At 41.6% G+C, this 17,743-nt stretch overlaps 2 protein-coding genes across 3 annotated transcripts; both read left to right on the forward strand.

The window, feature by feature from the left end:
* Positions 1 to 826: 826 nt before the first annotated feature.
* LOC106580760 (calpain small subunit 1) lies at positions 827 to 6,137 on the forward strand. 2 transcript variants are annotated; one of them, XM_045703581.2, is made up of 11 exons: positions 827 to 983; positions 1,334 to 1,418; positions 1,625 to 1,661; positions 1,867 to 1,959; positions 3,096 to 3,153; positions 3,306 to 3,370; positions 3,477 to 3,545; positions 3,819 to 3,897; positions 5,253 to 5,369; positions 5,477 to 5,535; positions 5,680 to 6,137. In XM_045703581.2, the coding sequence occupies exons 2-11, from the start codon at positions 1,372 to 1,374 to the stop codon at positions 5,704 to 5,706; spliced, it is 651 nt and encodes a 216-aa protein (XP_045559537.1). In that variant the 5' UTR covers positions 827 to 983; positions 1,334 to 1,371; the 3' UTR covers positions 5,707 to 6,137. The 2 variants fall into 2 exon arrangements, with proteins under 2 accessions (XP_045559537.1, XP_045559538.1); XM_045703582.2 differs by lacking the exon at positions 827 to 983 and adding an exon at positions 1,025 to 1,152.
* Positions 6,138 to 6,477: 340 nt separating this feature from the next.
* On the forward strand, positions 6,478 to 16,334 carry LOC106580895 (synaptosomal-associated protein 25). The gene is made up of 8 exons (XM_014162427.3): positions 6,478 to 6,681; positions 11,161 to 11,344; positions 11,823 to 11,864; positions 12,102 to 12,150; positions 13,017 to 13,128; positions 13,439 to 13,576; positions 14,485 to 14,629; positions 14,725 to 16,334. The coding sequence occupies exons 2-8, from the start codon at positions 11,261 to 11,263 to the stop codon at positions 14,788 to 14,790; spliced, it is 636 nt and encodes a 211-aa protein (XP_014017902.1). The 5' UTR covers positions 6,478 to 6,681; positions 11,161 to 11,260; the 3' UTR covers positions 14,791 to 16,334.
* Positions 16,335 to 17,743: the final 1,409 nt, after the last annotated feature.

Here is a 17,743-nt window from a genome sequence, read left to right on the forward strand (position 1 = left end):
AAAATGTATGTTTTGTCTTAATGTAAGATTAGGGTTAGGCATAATGTTAGCAGTGTGGTTAAGGCTAAGGTTAGGTTTCAAATCAGATTAAGATAAATTGTAGTAATAGGCGGGGTTTAGCCATAATTATTACTTTGTGGATGTGGTAACTAGAGACTACCCTCCTGGTTGCGTCCTTGGCCTGACGTCACCATCTCGGCGGTCTTCCGTGGACACCAAACGGTAGAAAATATTTTAACTGGCGAACGACAATGAACGTTCTTATTGTACAAATTCACGCAGTGTAGCTTCTTCTTTTTCGAACGTTTTCATCAGTTTCAGACATCAACATTCCATGCACTTTGTAGGTTAGGCAAATAGGTCTATATTCCAAATGAAAAAATGCCATTCTAACTAATATTTATTAGGGCATGAAATGGCATAATTTTTTTTTGTTAAACAGGATCAGTAAATCACTGAACATTAGGCCTGTCGTGTAGGTTACTTTATGAAGACACGGACTACTGTGCGTTTATACTGTTTAACATTAAGTTATAAAAAGGCTTTATTGAACACAAGCTTGCTAAAACATTCCTGTAGACTTCCGCCTTCACCCCGTGACCTCCTTGCCCCTCACGTCACTGCTCAACATTAACATTACACCATAAGGTCGATGTACCCTCATTACGTTAAATCAATGTGAATCATTCATAATAAAAGTGTAGTAAATGTGTAATTAAAAGGTTTTTAAAAAGTCTCATCATCCGTAATATAATTATTAGGGAAATATCAGTCCTTCTGATCATAGCACTAGAGATTATAGGACCCAGAGTCATTGACAACCTGTCTTGGTGCTCCCTAGGCAGGGGTGTGAAGCGCTGATCACCGAGGTAGAACACGAACATCTCTGATGCGTTGAAAACTAACTTGTAAAGCTGGTTTTTGTACCTAGTAGGAGTGTCAGCACATCAGTCTTTGTCGACTTCAGCAACGCATTGGTCGCTGTAAGTATTTCCTTAACAAGTTTATCTGACTGTTTCACGTTTGTTTTGCCTTCTTCGTCACTTAAAATCTTTTAAAATCTGCTGCAGAGGTTACTATTTGTGCTGCTTACCAATACAGGCGAGGTTGCAGTTTTCTGAGGGAGCCCCACCAATAACACATTTATTACAGGTGGACAAATTGTATATATATTTTATTACAGGTGGACACAATGTATATATATTTTATTACAGGTGGACAAAAAGTATATATCTTGCTTTCTCTCTGTTGTCGCCTTTTTGTTTAAGGTGGACAAATAGATTTTCATCAGATGTTGAATGATCAAACTCTTATTCTCTTTTTTATCTCTAAGCTTATTTTGTAGATTTTCACCTGTAGTTCCTCTTCAAGATGTTTCTGGCCAAAAAACTAATTGGTGGCATCCTAGATGTTGTGAGGTAGGCCCGGCTCCTTTTGACAGACACACACACACACACACACACACACACACACACACACACACACACACACACACACACACACACACACACACACACACACACACACACCCTGTCAGGTTACTGACTTAATTCATTCATGATGTTGCACACTCAGTAGTTATTATATAGTAATAGACAATGGTCCTTCTGGTTTTCTCCAACAGCAATGTTGACCCCGGTCAATTTGTGCCCTCAGAGCCTGTGAGTTAACCCTTTAACAACCTTTATAACATCTCAGAACACTAGTCTTATGAATACTGTGGATTGGAAAGTTTTAGAAGTAAACTCTACTCTTTTGAGCAAATGAGCCACAACTGTTGCTGTGTGTTGGCCTGCATGCCAGACTGCAGTGAAGAGGGCTGTAAGTGTTAGTGTTAACAGAACCTGGTCTGTGTTTGTGTCCTAGCCCCCACCACGCAGACCTCTGGCCTACGCTAATCCGAAGGAGAATGACGAGGAGACACAGTTCCGCAAGGTGTTCCAGCAACTCGCTGGGGATGTAAGTACTTATTGTTTTCAACTTATGCACTCCTACTACTCTCATATCTTATCCTATTCACCTCCATTACCCAACCGTTAGTGGTTTATTGTAATAGAGAGCAAACCAACGACCAGTGTTAATTAAGTTACAGTATTGTTTGTGGTGTATTGTCTTTTGAAGTTGGTGCAGCCAACTATCCATGGCATGGATGTTATTTCATTTTTGGGCTGATTTTACACTGGTACAATAAGTGAAGCCCTGTTGTCGCCTCTTGTATCCAAGTTAAGCCTAGTTTGGATTCTAAACCCCTCCCTCCACTCATTCACCCTGCTTCATCTGGAGCCAGACCTCAGAATGTGGTTCATCCAGCCACCCAAAGATGTTGGAAATGACGCTTCTAATGTGCTGTCTGTCATTCGCTGCTGCCAACCGATAGAAGCCTTTTAGTAGAGTATAGTAAAGACTTTCTGTTGGTTTAAATCATTGATTCCGCCCCCTTTGGTTCTGGCCATGTGTAGTAGCCCAGGGCTCCACAGATGTTTCCCTTCTCAACAGCTACTGTAGGCTCATATGACTGCTATTGGATCAGGCAGTGGTGGAGTAAGAAGCTCAGGGTGTGGTTGTTGACAACCCAAACCCCTGGTTTATTCCACAGACAGCAAGAAGAGAGACTGGTTCCTCCTCTCTCTCTATACCTACCATTGTCTGACTCCTGGCTGGTTAGTTTTGTGTGGGTGGGGGTGGAGGCTGTGTGAGTCATATACTGTTGCTGGGAGTGGATACATGTATTACATGTTTTTCTGGGCACTCGTCTGGCAGTGGTTGACTTTAAACTGATGACTGGACAGCCTTATTAAGGCCTTACTCATAAGTGGAGGGAACACAATATGCATATGGAATGAATCCTAAAGATATACCTGTTGCAAATGTACCTGCTTAAAGTTGTGAAGTTGTTACCATAATTTTGGTTATAATATGTCACGCACAAATACAGAGAGAACTATGTATTTGGTCCATGATTGTACTCCTAAAACATCTGTTCATTAAAGTAGTCTCAGTGTCCTTATCCTTTTGTGAGCTGAGTTGTGACCCAGATACATGTAGGCATTTACAGCGTATGAGGATTTACTTGTGTATCTATCTGTGTATTATAGGACATGGAGGTGAGCCCCACTGAACTGATGAACATCCTCAACAGGATCATTGGAAAACGTGAGTCCTATTCTTACACAAACACTATGCTTATGTCTATATTTGTCTTTGTACACTTCTTGCACACATAATGGAGTCTAAGCGCAAGACTGGTTCCATGGAATGGTTTTCTGTGTTGTAGTGAAGGAGTGGTCTGTCTGTGTTCATTTCAGGTAGTGACCTGAAGACTGATGGCTTTAGCATCGAGTCATGTAGGAGCATGGTGGCTGTCATGGATGTATCCTTCCACATCAGTGTCTGTATTAGGATGGAGGACTATACTATACTATTCTATACTATCAGAGTAGTTGATATTAAGTTTTACCTTAACCCTGAGCACACAGAGCGACAGCACAGGAAAGCTAGGTTTCCATGAGTTCAAGTTTTTATGGAACAACATCAAGAAATGGCAGGTGAGTTCAGTCCTCTTGTCACATTTTTGACAATCGGCACTGTATGAACAATTGTGTGAAATGATGGACATTTCCGTGAAACGTTTGCCTTGAGTTAGAAATGATTTACATGTATTTGCAAGAAATTCATATAACACCCCGTACAACTTCCAACTGTCCTCTTACTCCATTAATGTAAGAATGTTGTTTTATAAATGTTATGTTAATACACTCTTAATAAAAGGTGCTGTGAACTTTGACCTCTTGTGTAACCTTATTTCCGTTCTGATTCAGTGCATCTACATATCAAATGACGCAGACCGCTCAGGGCTCATCTCCTCACAAGAGCTTCCCGCTGCCTTCAAAGCTGCAGGTGAGCTCAGAGATCATGAGATCCGAAACATGGGAATGCATATTTCTTTGTCATCATAAGGCCTTTATAACAGTGTCATAACAGTGACAACAGACAGCCATGATAACTGATGAAAGCTAGCTTGTTCCTGCATATACATTACCGTTCAAAAGTTTCGAGTCACTTACAAATTTCCTTGTTTTTGAAAGAAAAGCAATCTTTTGGTTCATTAAAAAACATCAAATTGATTAGAAATACAGTGTAGACATTGTTCATGTTGTAAATGACTATTGTAGCTGGAAACAGCTGATTTCTAATGAAATATCTACATAGGTGTACAGAGGCCCTTTATCAGCAACCATTACTCCTGTGTTCCAATGGCACGTTGTGTTAGCTAATCCAAGTTTGTCATTTTAAAAGGCTAATTGATCATTAGAAAACCCTCTTGCAATTATGTTAGCACAGCTGAAAACTCTTGTTCTGATTAAAGAAGCAATAAAACTGGCCTTCTTTAGACTAGTTGAGGATCTGGAGCATCAGCATTTGTGGGTTGGATTACAGGCTCAAAATGGCCAGAAACAAAGCACTTTCTTCTGAAACTCGTCAGTCTATTCTTGTTCTGATACATGAAGGCTATTCCATGCGAGAAATTGCCAAGAAACTGAAGATCTCGTACAACGCTGTGTACTACTCCCTTCACAGAACAGCGCAAACTGGCTCTTACCAGAATATAAAGAGAAGTGGGAGGCCCCGGTGCACAACTGAGCAAGAGGACAAGTACCTTAGAGTGTCTAGTTTGAGAAACAGACGCCTCAGAAGTTCTCAACTGGCTGCTTCATTAAATAGTACCCGCAAAACACCAGTTTCAACGTCAACAGTGAAGAGGCGAGTCCGGGATGCTGGCCTTCTAGGCAGAGTTCCTCTGTTCAGTGTCTGTGTTCTTTTGCCCATCTTAATCTTTTATTTTATTGGCCAGTCTAAGATATGGCTTTTTCTTTGCAACTCTGCCGAGAAGGCCAGCATCCCGGAGTCGCCTCTTCACTGTTGACGTTGAGACTGGTGTTTTGCGGGTACTATTTAATGAAGCTGCCAGTTGAGAACTTCTGAGGCGTCTGTTTCTCAAACTAGACACTCTAAGGTACTTGTCCTCTTGCTCAGTTGTGCACCGGGGCCTCCCACTTCTCTTTATATTCTGGTTAGAGCCAGTTTACGCTGTTCTGTGAAGGGAGTAGTACACAGCGTATCTTTGTCATCATAAGGCCCTTGTAACAGTGACAACAAACAGTCATGACTGATGAACTGATGAAAGCCAGCTTGTTCCTGCATATATGTGTTTGGTCTCATTGGTGTCTCTCTCCTGTTCTGTCCGTGTGCAGGCTTCCCTCTCAACGACCAGCTCTTCCAGTTGATGGTCCGCAGGTACAGTGATGAACAGGGCAACATGGACTTTGACAACTACATTGGGTGCCTGGTCAGACTGGACGCCATGTGTCGTAAGTGACTGATCCTCAATGATCCCCTGCTCAGTCCGATTATGTTCTTGATTTCAGACTATTTCCTTTTCATTACCCTTCAGTAATAGTGTTTTGTGCATTTTCAGGAGCTTTCAAGACTCTGGACAAAGACGATGATGGAATCATCAAAGTCAACATCCAGGAGGTAAATTAGTTTTCACTATTTGCTCTTTGAATTTAAATGTTGTGTTTAGGGTTAGGGACTTTTTTAAAGATTAATGACTGGATATAGGAACTGAAATTAGACCTCAATAACCACACCTCTTATTGTGTTCTGCTTTCTCCGCAGTGGCTTCAGTTGACCATGTACTCATAAAACATCAAGGAAAGCCTACAAAAATTCTACATTAATCTCTTCATTTAGCTCTCTCTCTCTCTTATTTAAGATTTTTATTTCATATTACCATTGTTATTATTGTTTACAGACGTTCATACGTCATTTAGTCATGAATGTTCAGTCAATTCATCACTAGATGGCAGCATTGCAGCAACACCAGGAAAGCACAAATCCGCTTTCTGTCGAAAAAGGCCAAACTCAATTACCTTTCTATTTTCAAAATATTTTTAAGTTTTCTGTTTTCCTTTTTTCCAGCAACACACTTGGTCAAACATTCCATACTGCTATGTAATGTAATATATAAATTCTAGTGCTCAATAAAGGGGCAATATTAGCTAGTACTTGCAGCTATCTCATTTATTACAATTTCTAAATGTTCTGCTTTTGCTCATTAAAGAAATGTTCTCTCATGTGTTTGTAGATAACTTTAATATTTTTGTTTTATTGTCGTTTTTTTGACTGACTTTTACAAACCAAGTCAATAATAAAGTAGACTGTTATTCAGTTATTCATCACTCTTAACTTCCACCTCTGCCGACTAATAGCCGAATCTTTGCTGCCTATTCACTTTATTTACACACTGCATGGCAAAAGGAGAAGCACACAGAACAGCGGCTGATGACGTGCACAGGTACACGGGCCGTTTCCAGAGCAACGAGAGAGCGGCTGTTCAAGGGGGCGTGATCTCGGAGGATGGACTAGAGCCAATAAAATGAGAGACCACTCGTCAGGGCGTAAGATCGAAGTCAGCCACCAATTGGGTGAGCGGGTGGTAATCCGGGCGTGTCATCGGACTTACCTGGGGGCAGAGCGGTTCTGGAAGGATGGAACAAAAACCTTCGAGATGATGCTGAGGGACCGGGTAGATCAATGAACAAACAGGTGACGGATGTTCCAGTGGATTGTTGGGCAAAGTCGAGGCAAACACGACCACTCATATACAGTAAGTTAAAGGTAAGTTTAGAAGCGATTTAACTGTGTTTATCACTTTATAGACGTAAGTGCATTTTATATTATAATATAGGCTATGTGGAGGCTAAGCTTTACCCATCACATCAACACTGTTTATCTATTTATTTACGGCCTAAAAGAGTTACAACAAAGACTGGCTAAATCCACTGTTTGATACGTTTCTGAAAGTTATATACAAAATCAAAAATATAAGTATCTAGTCTTGATGTAAACAAACGTGCATGTTACTTGATACTATGTAAACATTGCAATAATAGGTCTCATGAAACACAATGTGCTGAATCCTCCCATTTCTTGTAGCAGCCCAGTCCTTGATGAGGTTATCAATGCTCTTCTTGAAAACATGTTTTTATAACATCATATTGTCTTATTAGTGTTTTAGTGTAGGGGGTAGATTAGTATTCTAATAGGGGTGTAGAATTAATGGTATTTACTCATCAGTGGTAATTACTGTGGTGGCAGTCCTCTTCAGTGGGTAGCCATGATCCATGATGTCAGAAAACATGTCAAGCTGTGGACACTCATCTCTGCCCTTTTCAGGGGCAATGCAGGTTGACATTTACAGCAGGTTAACATTAGACAAATATATAGCTCTGAGCGTGTTGGCAAACACACATGTTGTCAAACAAACACACACGTTGTGTTCAGAATCAGATACTGTATGATACTTTTACAAGTTTGTCATCTGTTGAATTTGAGGAAAATCAAATATTCAAATATGTCCCTTCAGATAGGTTAGGCATTGGTTATGTAATGTACATAGGCTATTCATCCATAGTGGTCAGTCAATTTATAGAGCATGGCCAGGGGTCTCCTTTAGTGTAGGTTACAGGGGGGTTGGTGGGTGGCATGACAGCTTGCACTTCATCAAGCAACTGCGGACTCATGGAAGATAATAATACACCCTAAAACACCACTTAATCAGCCTTTTAAAAGGCATCAAAAAACGCACCAAAAAGGTGCCAATTTTCCCCATGGCTAAGATATGAATCAGCATGCTTGTCTCATTTCAATGCTTCTGTTTTATTCATTCCTCAAACGTGTTATGAGAACACCCTAACCAACTACCTCTGCTTGTCCTATAACTGTGTTGATTGGGACTGTGACTTTCTTTTATATTTGTTCTGTTCTTCTATTTAAGCATACGAAATCAGGCACGTGTCGCACACAATACTTCACAGCTTTTTTTAATAGAGTAAGTTCTGCGTCTGAAAGATAGGCAACCCTGTTATATGTCTCCCTCATGAGTTGTCAAAATGGCTGTCATGACCATCAACGATGTGATGCGTAGGTGGGTCAGTGGGAGTGCAACAGGAAGCTTTTGGTTGAGATGTATTGTCTGTCTTATTCTGATCTGTCTATCTGGTACAGCAGATACAGTGCTCATTGAATCAAGAGCAGGAGACAGGAAATCTGCACTGGGATAAAACAGCTCTGGTTCAAAGTTCTCAAAGTCTCATTCCAGGTGTGACTCCACAGAAAACCAATTTTTCATGTGGGCATCCTTTTATTTATTTATAGTTTTTTAAATGTCATCTTTATTTAACCTGTCAAGGTATAGGGGGCAGTATTTTTGATTTCGGATGAAAAGCGTGCCCAGAGTAAACGGCCTAATACTCGGGCCCAGAGTCAAATATTTGCATATTATTAGTAGATTTGGATAAAAAACACTCTGAAGTTTCTAAAACTGTTTAAATGGTGTCTGTGAGTATAACAGAACTCATATGGCAGGCAAAAACCTGAGAAAATTGCAAGCAGGAAGTGGCCTGTCTGCGAATTTGAAGTTCTTCTTTTGGTTCTCTATCAAAACTACAGTATCCGTGGGGTTATGTTGCACTTTCTAAGGCTTCCATTGGCTCTCAGAAATCTGATTGAGGTGTCTCCTGTCTCTGGGCAGAGTATAGTAGCACAGTTTGTCAGTGGACTGCCTGGTGACAAAGAGATTGGAGATGCACGTTCACGAGACCAAATCGGACAATGTGGTTAGATTAACGAGAGTCTTATCTTTCAAATGGTGTAAAATAGTCATATGTTTGAACAATTGAAATTATTGCATTTTTGAGGTTTTGTATTTCGCGCCACGCGGTTCCACTGGCTGTTGAATAGAGTGGGACGGTGACGTCCCACCTAGCCCGTAGAGGTTAACCAGGTAGTTCAGTTGAGAACAAGTTTTCATTTACAACGACGACCTGGCCAAGATAAAGCAAAGCAGTGTGACACAAACAACACAGTTACACATGGGATAAACAAACGAACAGTCAATAACACAATAGAAACATCTATATACAGTGTGTGCAAATGTAGTAAGATTAGGGAGGTAAGGCAATAAATAGGCCATAGTGGCGAAATAATTACAATTTTACAATTAAACACTGGAGTGATAGATGTGCAGAAGATGAATGTGCAAGTAGAGATACTGGGGTGCAAAGGAGCAAAAAAAAAGTAACAATATGGGGATGAGGTAGTTGGGTGGGCTATTTACAGATGGGCTGTGTACAGGTGCAATAATCGGTAAACTGCTCTGACAGCTGATGCTTAAAGTTAGTGAGGGAGATATAAGACTCCGGCTTCAGTGATTTGTGCAATTTGTTCCAGTCATTGGCAGCAGAGAACTGGAAGGAAAGGCGGCCAAAGGAGGAGTTGGCTTTGGGGAATAACCAGTGAAATATACCTGCTGGAGCGCGTGCTATGGGTGGGTGCTGCTATGGTGACCAGTGAGCTGAGATAAGGCGGGGCTTTACCCAGCAAAGACTTATAGATGACCTGGAGCCAGTGGGTTTGGCAACGAATTTGAAGCGAGGGCCAGCCAACGAGAGCATACAGGTTGCAGTGGTGGGTAGTATATGGGGCTTTGGTGACAAAACAGATGGCACTGTGATAGACTACATCCAATTTGCTGAGTAGAGTGTTGGAGGCTATTTTGTAAATGACATCGCCGAAGTCAAGGATTGGTAGGATAGTCCGTTTTACGAGGGTATGTTTGGCAGCATGAGTGAAGGATGCTTTGTTGCGAAATAGGAAGCCGATTCTAGATTTAATTTTGGATTGGAGATTCTTAATGTGAGTCTGGAAGGAGAGTTTAGTCTAACCAGACACCTAGGTATTTGTTGGTGTCCACATATTCTAAGTCAGAGCCGTCCAGAGTAGTGATGCTAGAAAGGCGGGCGGGTGCAGTCAGCGATCGGTTGAAGAGCATGCATTTAGTTTTACTTGTATTTAAGAGCAGTTGGAGGCCACGGAAGGAGTGTTGTACGGCATTGAAGCTCGTCTGGAGGTTTGATAACACAGTGTCCAAAGAAGGACCAGAAGTATACAGAATGGTGTTGTCTGCGTAGAGGTGTATCAGAGAATCACCAGCAGCAAGAGCCACATCATTGATGTATACAGAGAAAAGAGTCGGCCCGAGAATTGAACCCTGTGGCACCCCCATAGAGACTGCCAGAGGTCCGGACAACAGGCCCTCCGATTTGACACACTGAAATCTATCTGAGAAGTAGTTGGTGAACCAGGCGAGGCAGTCATTTGAGAAACCAAGGCTTTTGAGTCTGCCGATAAGAATGCGGTGATTGACAGAGTCGAAAGCCTTGGCCAGGTCGATGAAGACGGCTGCACAGTATTGTCTTTTATCGATGGCGGTTATGATATCGTTTAGAACCTTGAGCGTGGCTGAGGTGCACCCATCCTTACACAACAACTTCTAACCGTCATCATATATACAGTACGTGTCACAATCTTTGCAGCCCTTCATTCCCAGACAAAACATACTGTTGTTAGTTCTGGTTGTCTCTTTTCTTTCCTTCTGTCTTCCTCCCTCCTCCACCTCTCCCTCTTTTTCTCTCTCCATTTCTTTCTCTCCCTCTCCTCTTGTCTCTCAGCGTGTTGCCTGGGTGAGGCAGGTGGTGATTAATGGTAATTATAAGGATGCTGCTGCATGGTGCACTGTCACCTCGACTCCCTCACAACAGAATGGAAGGAGTGTAGGTGAGATGCATGTACTGTAGGTGTAAGAGTCTGAGGAACAAGAGAGGTTTTGTGAAATGGGCACTAATTATGTTAAGCAATGAATGGAATATGATCTGAAAGGATAGGCAGTAGAGGCACAGAGTCGAGTGGGGATGGAGAGGGGTGAGGATAAAACAAGCAGGGTATAAAATTCAGTAATCAAACTGACATGCCAATTGCAAATATTCAGGTTTTCAGAACTATGGGGCTGCAATGGCGCCTGAGAGAAAGGCTGTGTAGCCACAGAGTTCAACCACCAGATCATGTTGAAATCATGACTGATCCCATGTATCCTTAATAGTATTGTTCCATGTCCTCAAGCTCACTCAAAGTGCAATGGGTAATTAGAGGGGACATTTTCTGGGTGATATTGCCTAGATATTCTAATTACTGTACTCTGTACAAAAACTGCCCATAAAGAGCTCTGCACTGTTGCACTGTTTTCATTGTCTTTACCAGGACTGGTGTCAAAGCCACCTGATGCACTAGCCTTGCTTCTTGGGAAAGAGGCTCCTGAGCAAACCAGACAGACTGTGCTGTCCTTCCGCGGCTTCTGCAGATGTCAGGCAAGATGGCTGCCGACATGCCTGTGAGGACAGAGCAAGAGGAGCTGCAAAGGAGGGCCAACCAGGTGACAGATGAGGTAATGTCACATATCATCTCAAGAGCACTAACTTCTTTAACTTTGAAATATCAACAACAGAAGGTTCAGTTGCACTTTTTAAGATCAATACACAATTTCCCCATAGCCGTTGGCTGTTGACCATTGGCCCCCACGATAAAAGGTAAATCATGCCAGGAGCTATAGAAAAGGTTACCTGCCATACCCGGGCATTATTTTCAGAGTTGCAATATTGAGAGATTACACAGTGACATCACCCTAAGCCGCTCTCCCAGAGGGTTTTCCCCTTGGGTAAAGGTTACTTACTGCACATCACAGCCAATTCCCAGTCCAATTACTTCAGCATCAGGAAATTCCCTGGAGAAAGGCCCCAGCATTCTGTACAAACACATTCTTGGCACACAGACCACTGAAATGAGTCTGTTTATGTTTCTAGTACTGTATCTAAGGTAACTAAATCCTCTAATTGTGTCCTGTCTCTCTGACCTTCCTCATCCAGTCCCTGGAGAGTACCCGTCGTATGATGCAGCTAGTAGAGGAGGTATGGGAGACTCTGCACCTGTCACTCACTCTGCCTCTGTTGACCAAGCCCTAATAATGACACATCATCGTCATTATAATCACAGTATCTCTAGTTGATTTCTTTTGGCAGCCTACTGATAATGAACTTCATTCAGTCCTTCAACTGAAGATTCTTCATTTTATTCAATGCAAAAATCATGAACATTAAAGCAACATTATGGTGAATCTAATCTAATGCCATTTGTGATCTCAACAGAGCAAAGATTCAGGAATCCGGGCCCTGGTCATGCTGGACGAACAAGGAGGTAATGAAATGGACGTTATATAATCATTTTCTCCCATTGGAAGATGTGGACACATCAATGTCAATCTTACAACAGAAACCTTAGAGGGTCCTTGTTCTTGTATGTATATACATGAGTGGGTGCTCGTGTTTTTGTCAGTATACTAGATGTGTGTAGGCTATGTGTGTGTCTGCTTTTGTGTGTATGTACTGTATGTGTGTTTTCCCTCCTGTGTCTCTCCTATCCACCCTACTCATGCTCCCCACCTGCCCCATATGGGCAGAGCAACTGGACCGCATCGATGAGGGGATGGATCAAATCAACAAGGATATGAAAGAGGCTGAGAAAAACCTCACTGACATGGCCAAGTGTTGTGGCCTGTGCATCTGGCCCCGCATCAAGTAGGTCTGCCCTGCTCTGAGGACACCTGTCATCTGTGTGTCACCTGAGTGCCCGTCAGGCCAACCGGCAACCAGACAGTCTGTCTGTCTATCCATCCGGCCTCTGCTCCAGTCCATGATTCATTTTGTGTCTGTTTTTGTTTTGTTCCATTATGAGATTGGGTGACTAGAAGTCTGCAGCAAAGTTAACTACAAGAAAATGATGGTCATGTCCCAAAACATTTATATTTCTTCTACTCACACAATACCAGGCATTTTATGGACTTGTGTGTATCATTATTAAATCATTTGTGTCCTGTTCTCAGTTTTGGGGTTTGCACATACCATATTTGCGCAATTGCATTATGCTTGACCGCTGGCTTTCCTTTGTCAGTTGGGGGCTTTGGTGATAGAACAGTTTTGTGTTATATTACGTTCTCCCTCATTCTCCCCACTTTCCTCCACCTCTCCCATTCCTACCCTTCCCTCACGTTTTACGTTGTCCAGAGCAACTGGAGCGGATTGAGGAGGGCCTGGACCAGATCAACTCGGATATGAAGGAGGCTGAGAAGAACCTCACAGACCTGGGCAAATGCTGCGGTCTGTGTTCCTGTGATAAGTAGGTGGTGGGAGGGGACATGAGCGTCAGGAGCAGATGGGGAAAACATGGTTCCTTCCTCAAGTATTAATGTGCATGTCTGTGTGCCGGTCTTTACAGTTTGTTTGCCAGTTGCTGCGCATAAGACTCCTTCTTGCTTGGCTTGTCTCTTACTTCCTTCTTCAACATGTCAGGGCTTAGATCAGGAGTTTTGTTTATTTCATGCAGGTGACCCTTTGGTGTACTCTTGAGTTAACACAATGTACTGTGATATGAAAATTTGTGTGTATGGCTGTGTGATGTGCTCTGTCCTGTCTGTGCCTCTGCATAGGCTGAAGGACTTTGAGGAGAGTGGGGCCTATAAGAAGGTGTGGGGGAACAACCAGGATGGGGTGGTGTCCGGCCAGCCGTCCTCACGCGTGGTGGATGAGAGAGAGCAGATGATCATGAGTGGAGGCTACATAAGCAAGTAATAATGGTCAATGGCATGACAACCCCAATAGCAAGGCAACAAATCCCAATACTCAAAGACGTGCACATGCCCTCACTATTTCTAAGAGAACGATAGCTTATTATTGTTGTACACACATACAGTAGGCCTATATCACACTATTATGGATATGGGCTAATAATTAAAACAATTTCTCCATAGAAAAGTATTGGGCCACTAATTCCAAACAGTGTAAAAAAAAATCTAAATCAAAACAAATTTTTTATTAATTACTTTTAATAGACAAAAATGATGAATTCAGGAGTTTAGATTTCATTGTAATGTTTGAGCATAAGAACACACAAATTAGCTTTAAAACTGCTAAATGTTCAATCAGCTTCATAGCAGAATGTATAGAATTGCAGGAAATTATCTTTGAAACTGCAACATTTCTCTCAGGTCGATGGAAAAATGTGTAAAATTGCTAGAAATTGGCATTAAAACACAAAGATCCTTTCCGACACAACAACCACCTAAGCCTTTTTTTGATCCAGAAAAAGACCTTGAACTCTCTGATGCAGCCTGCACATATTTTTTGGTTTACAAGTATTTTCTGATGAATTTGGCCATTGCAAATACTTGCTCATTTATAGCTCCAAGGACTGTGTACCTAACAGAGGCTGTGTGTGGCAGCCGGGGATATTTACTCTTGTCTATAACACATTGACATATAGAACCAGTCACCTGTCATGTGTGGTAGGAGCACCTGGCCAAACAGAGGACATTTATACAAACCTATGCCCCTCCCTGCATGCAGAGAGAACACGCCTTCCAAAAACAATGATGTACTGAAACTTTTGTTAAATGTACAAACTGACATCTGCAAATTCTACATTCTGTCGGTGTGTTTTCTCTTTATCTGTATTTCTCTCTTGTCTTTCTGTCAGGGTGACAAATGATGCACGTGAAGATGAGATGGAGGAGAATCTGGGACATGTAGGCAGCATTATAGGCAACCTGAAGAGCATGGCACTGGACATGGGCAATGAGATCGACACGCAGAATGTCCAGATTGACCGCATTCAGGGCAAGGTCAGTCCTATAGTACCTGCCATACAGCTATTTATTCAATAACAATAGATGACCAATTCTGTATTGAACATTAATCTAATGTGTTGTTTCTACAGGCCATTCTCAATGTATCCCGCATCGATGCTGCCAATCAGAAAGCTAACAATCTAATGAAGAGATAAAGAGGAAGATTGTCCATTTCTTGCTGTGTGATCTAATCAACTCCCTGTCGTTCTGTGCCAATATGCGTTCAGTGACCGTTCACCCACATAGAAAATCTGCCAAATGATCGTGTATGCCTTATCCTAAAGCCTGAGCAGCAGGGTACACATCATTATTCATACCTGGCTATACATTAACCCTAGCCTGTTTACCAGTCTCTGTTCAGCTATTACATTCCACTCTTTGTACTCCATGTCATATGCCACATGACAAAAAAAGAGTACAAGTGGAACGCTACAGAGAGTGGTACCCAGATACCCAGCCTGTACCACACTACTGCCATCTGTTGGCTAGATTATTTTCTAGAAACTAGATACACATCCCCTTCGCTCTTTCACCATCCTCCCTCTGGTCCTCTTTCAATGCCCATCCTCTATGGAGCCAGATACCTGCCATAAGATTGAACGTACAGTACCAGTGAAAAGTTTGGACACACCTACTCATTCAAGGGCTTTTCTTTATTTTTACTATTTTCTACATTGTAGAATAATAGTGAAGACATCAATACTATTGGAATCATGTAGTAACCAGATATTCTTCAAAGTAGCCACCCTTTGCCGTGATGACAGCTTTGCACACTCTTGGCATTCTCTTAACCAGTTTCATGAGGAAAATGCTTTTCCAACAGTCTTGAAGGAGTTCCCACATATGCTGAGCACTTGTTGGCTGCTTTTCCTTCAGTCGGTCCAACTCATCCCAAACCATCTCAATTGGGTTGAGGTCAGGTGATTGTGGAGGCCAGATCATGTGATGTAGCACTCCATCACTCTCCTTCTTGGTCAAATAGCCCTTACACAGCCTGGAGGTGTGTTGGGTCATTGTCCTGTTGAAAAACAAATGATAGTCCCACGAAGCGCAAACCAGATGGGATGGCGTATAACTGCAGAATGCTGTGGTAGCCATGCTGGTTAACTGTGCCTAGAATTCTAAATAAATCACCTACAGTGTCACCAGCAAAGCACCATCACACCTCCTCCTCCATGCTTCATGGTGGGAACCACACATGTAGAGATCATCCGCTCACCTACTCCGCGTCTCACAAAGACACTGCGGTTGGAACCAAAAATCTCACATTTGGACTCATCAGACCAAAGAACAGATTTCCACCAGTCTAATGTCCATTGCTCGTGTTTCTTGGCCCAAGCAAGTCTCTTCTTCTTATTGGTGTAGTGGCTTTAGTAGTGGTTTCTTTGCAGCAATTTGACCATGAAGGCCTGATTCACAGTCTCCTCTGAACAGTTGATATGTTGATATGTGTCTGTTACTTGAACTCTGTGAAGCATTTATTTGGGCTGCAATTTCTGAGGCTGGTGACTCTAATGAACTTATTCTCTGCAGCAGAGGTAATTCTGGGTCTTCCTTTCCTGTGGCGGTCCTCATGAGAGCCAGTTTCGTCATAGCGCTTGATGTTTTTTGCAACCGCACTTGAAGAAACTTTCAAAGTTCTTGAAATGTTCTGTATTGACTGACTTTCATGTCTTAATTAAAGCAATGATGGACTGTTGTTTCTCTTTGCTTATTTGAGCCATCCTTGCCATAATATGGACTTGGTCTTTTACCAAATAGGGTTTTCTTCTGTATACCACCCCTACCTTGTCACAACACAACTGATTGCCTCAAACGCATTAAGGAAAGAAATTCCACAAATTGACTTTTAGCAAGGCACACTTATTCATTGAAATGCATTCCAGGTGACTACCTCATGAACTTGGTTGACAGAATGCCAAGAGTGTGCAAAGCTGTCATCAAGGCAAAGGATGGCTACTTTGAAGAATCCAAAATATATTTTGATTTGTTTAACACTTTTTTGGTTACTACATGATTCCATGTGTTATTTCATAGTTTTGATTTCTTCACTATTATTCTACAATGTATAAAATAGTACAAATATGAGTAGGTGTGTCTAAACTTTTGACTGGTACTGCACGTATCGTTACAATCGTAAGAAAAATCCATATGTAAATTGTTAGAAAAGCCATGCGTGAAACAAATGTTAACATGTTACGATTACGGGCTAACATTTTAGGCTTGAACAAATCTTGTGTTGCAATTCTGACATACAATAATACCTTTCAGAGTTTTGGCAGTTTCATCTCACCAACAAAAAAACGTACAGCAAACGTCCTGTGAGGAGTGTTACCCGAACAAGCACAACACAGTATAAAAAAAAACAGAAGTCAGGGAAACCGGAAAGGGGTATCCTGCACGTTTTCAATTTAAGTCTCCATTTTCTATTACTCCTCAGTTTAATTTACTTCACATTTAGGTAGCTAATGTAATGGATGTGTTTGCCAGTGCAAGTCTAGATAGCACTAGCTGAAATATGCCTACAACAGTGAAGTTTCAGCTCACTAGGTGCATCTCAACAGCATGGACATATCTCTGGGTGACGTGGACATCCCCATGCATTCAACTTATCAAAATATGACTAATTCAATAATGCACCATTCCATTCTCTGGGCTCTGTCTGCAATCATAATCAGTAATATATACCAGTGGTGTAAAGTACTTAAGTAAAAATACTTTAAGGTACTACTTAAGTAGTTTTGGGTGGTATCTGTACTTCACTTTATTATTTATATTTTTGAGAACTTTTACTTCACTACATTCCTAAAGAAAATTATGTACTTTTTACTCCATACATTTTCCCTGACAGCCAAAAGTACTCGTTACACTTATCAAGAGAACATCCCTGGTCACCTCTACTGCTTCTGATCTGGCGGACTCACTAAACACAAATGCTCTGTTTTTGAATGATGTCTGAGTGTTGGAGTGTGCCCCTGGCTATCCGTAAATTTAAAAAACACGAACAATTGTGCCATATGGTTTGCTTAATATAAGGAATGTGAAATTATGTATTATTTTACTTTTGATACATAAGTACATTTTTGCAATTACATTTACTTTTGACAC

This window comes from Salmo salar, chromosome 20 (assembly GCF_965601325.2).
Source record: "Salmo salar chromosome 20, fSalSal1, whole genome shotgun sequence".
NCBI classification, from domain to species: domain Eukaryota; kingdom Metazoa; phylum Chordata; class Actinopteri; order Salmoniformes; family Salmonidae; genus Salmo; species Salmo salar.

Bases quoted from the DNA above. Each gene is read 5' to 3' on its own strand.
- LOC106580760 (XM_045703581.2), top strand. From the start codon at position 1,372: ATGTTTCTGGCCAAAAAACTAATTGGTGGCATCCTAGATGTTGTGAG. The intron at 3,371-3,476 runs GTATCCTTCCAC...CTGAGCACACAG, and splicing joins GCATGGTGGCTGTCATGGAT to AGCGACAGCACAGGAAAGCT. The intron at 3,546-3,818 runs GTGAGTTCAGTC...GTTCTGATTCAG, and splicing joins ACAACATCAAGAAATGGCAG to TGCATCTACATATCAAATGA.
- LOC106580895 (XM_014162427.3), top strand. From the start codon at position 11,261: ATGTCAGGCAAGATGGCTGCCGACATGCCTGTGAGGACAGAGCAAGAG. The intron at 11,345-11,822 runs GTAATGTCACAT...TTCCTCATCCAG, and splicing joins CCAACCAGGTGACAGATGAG to TCCCTGGAGAGTACCCGTCG. The intron at 14,630-14,724 runs GTCAGTCCTATA...TTGTTTCTACAG, and splicing joins TTGACCGCATTCAGGGCAAG to GCCATTCTCAATGTATCCCG.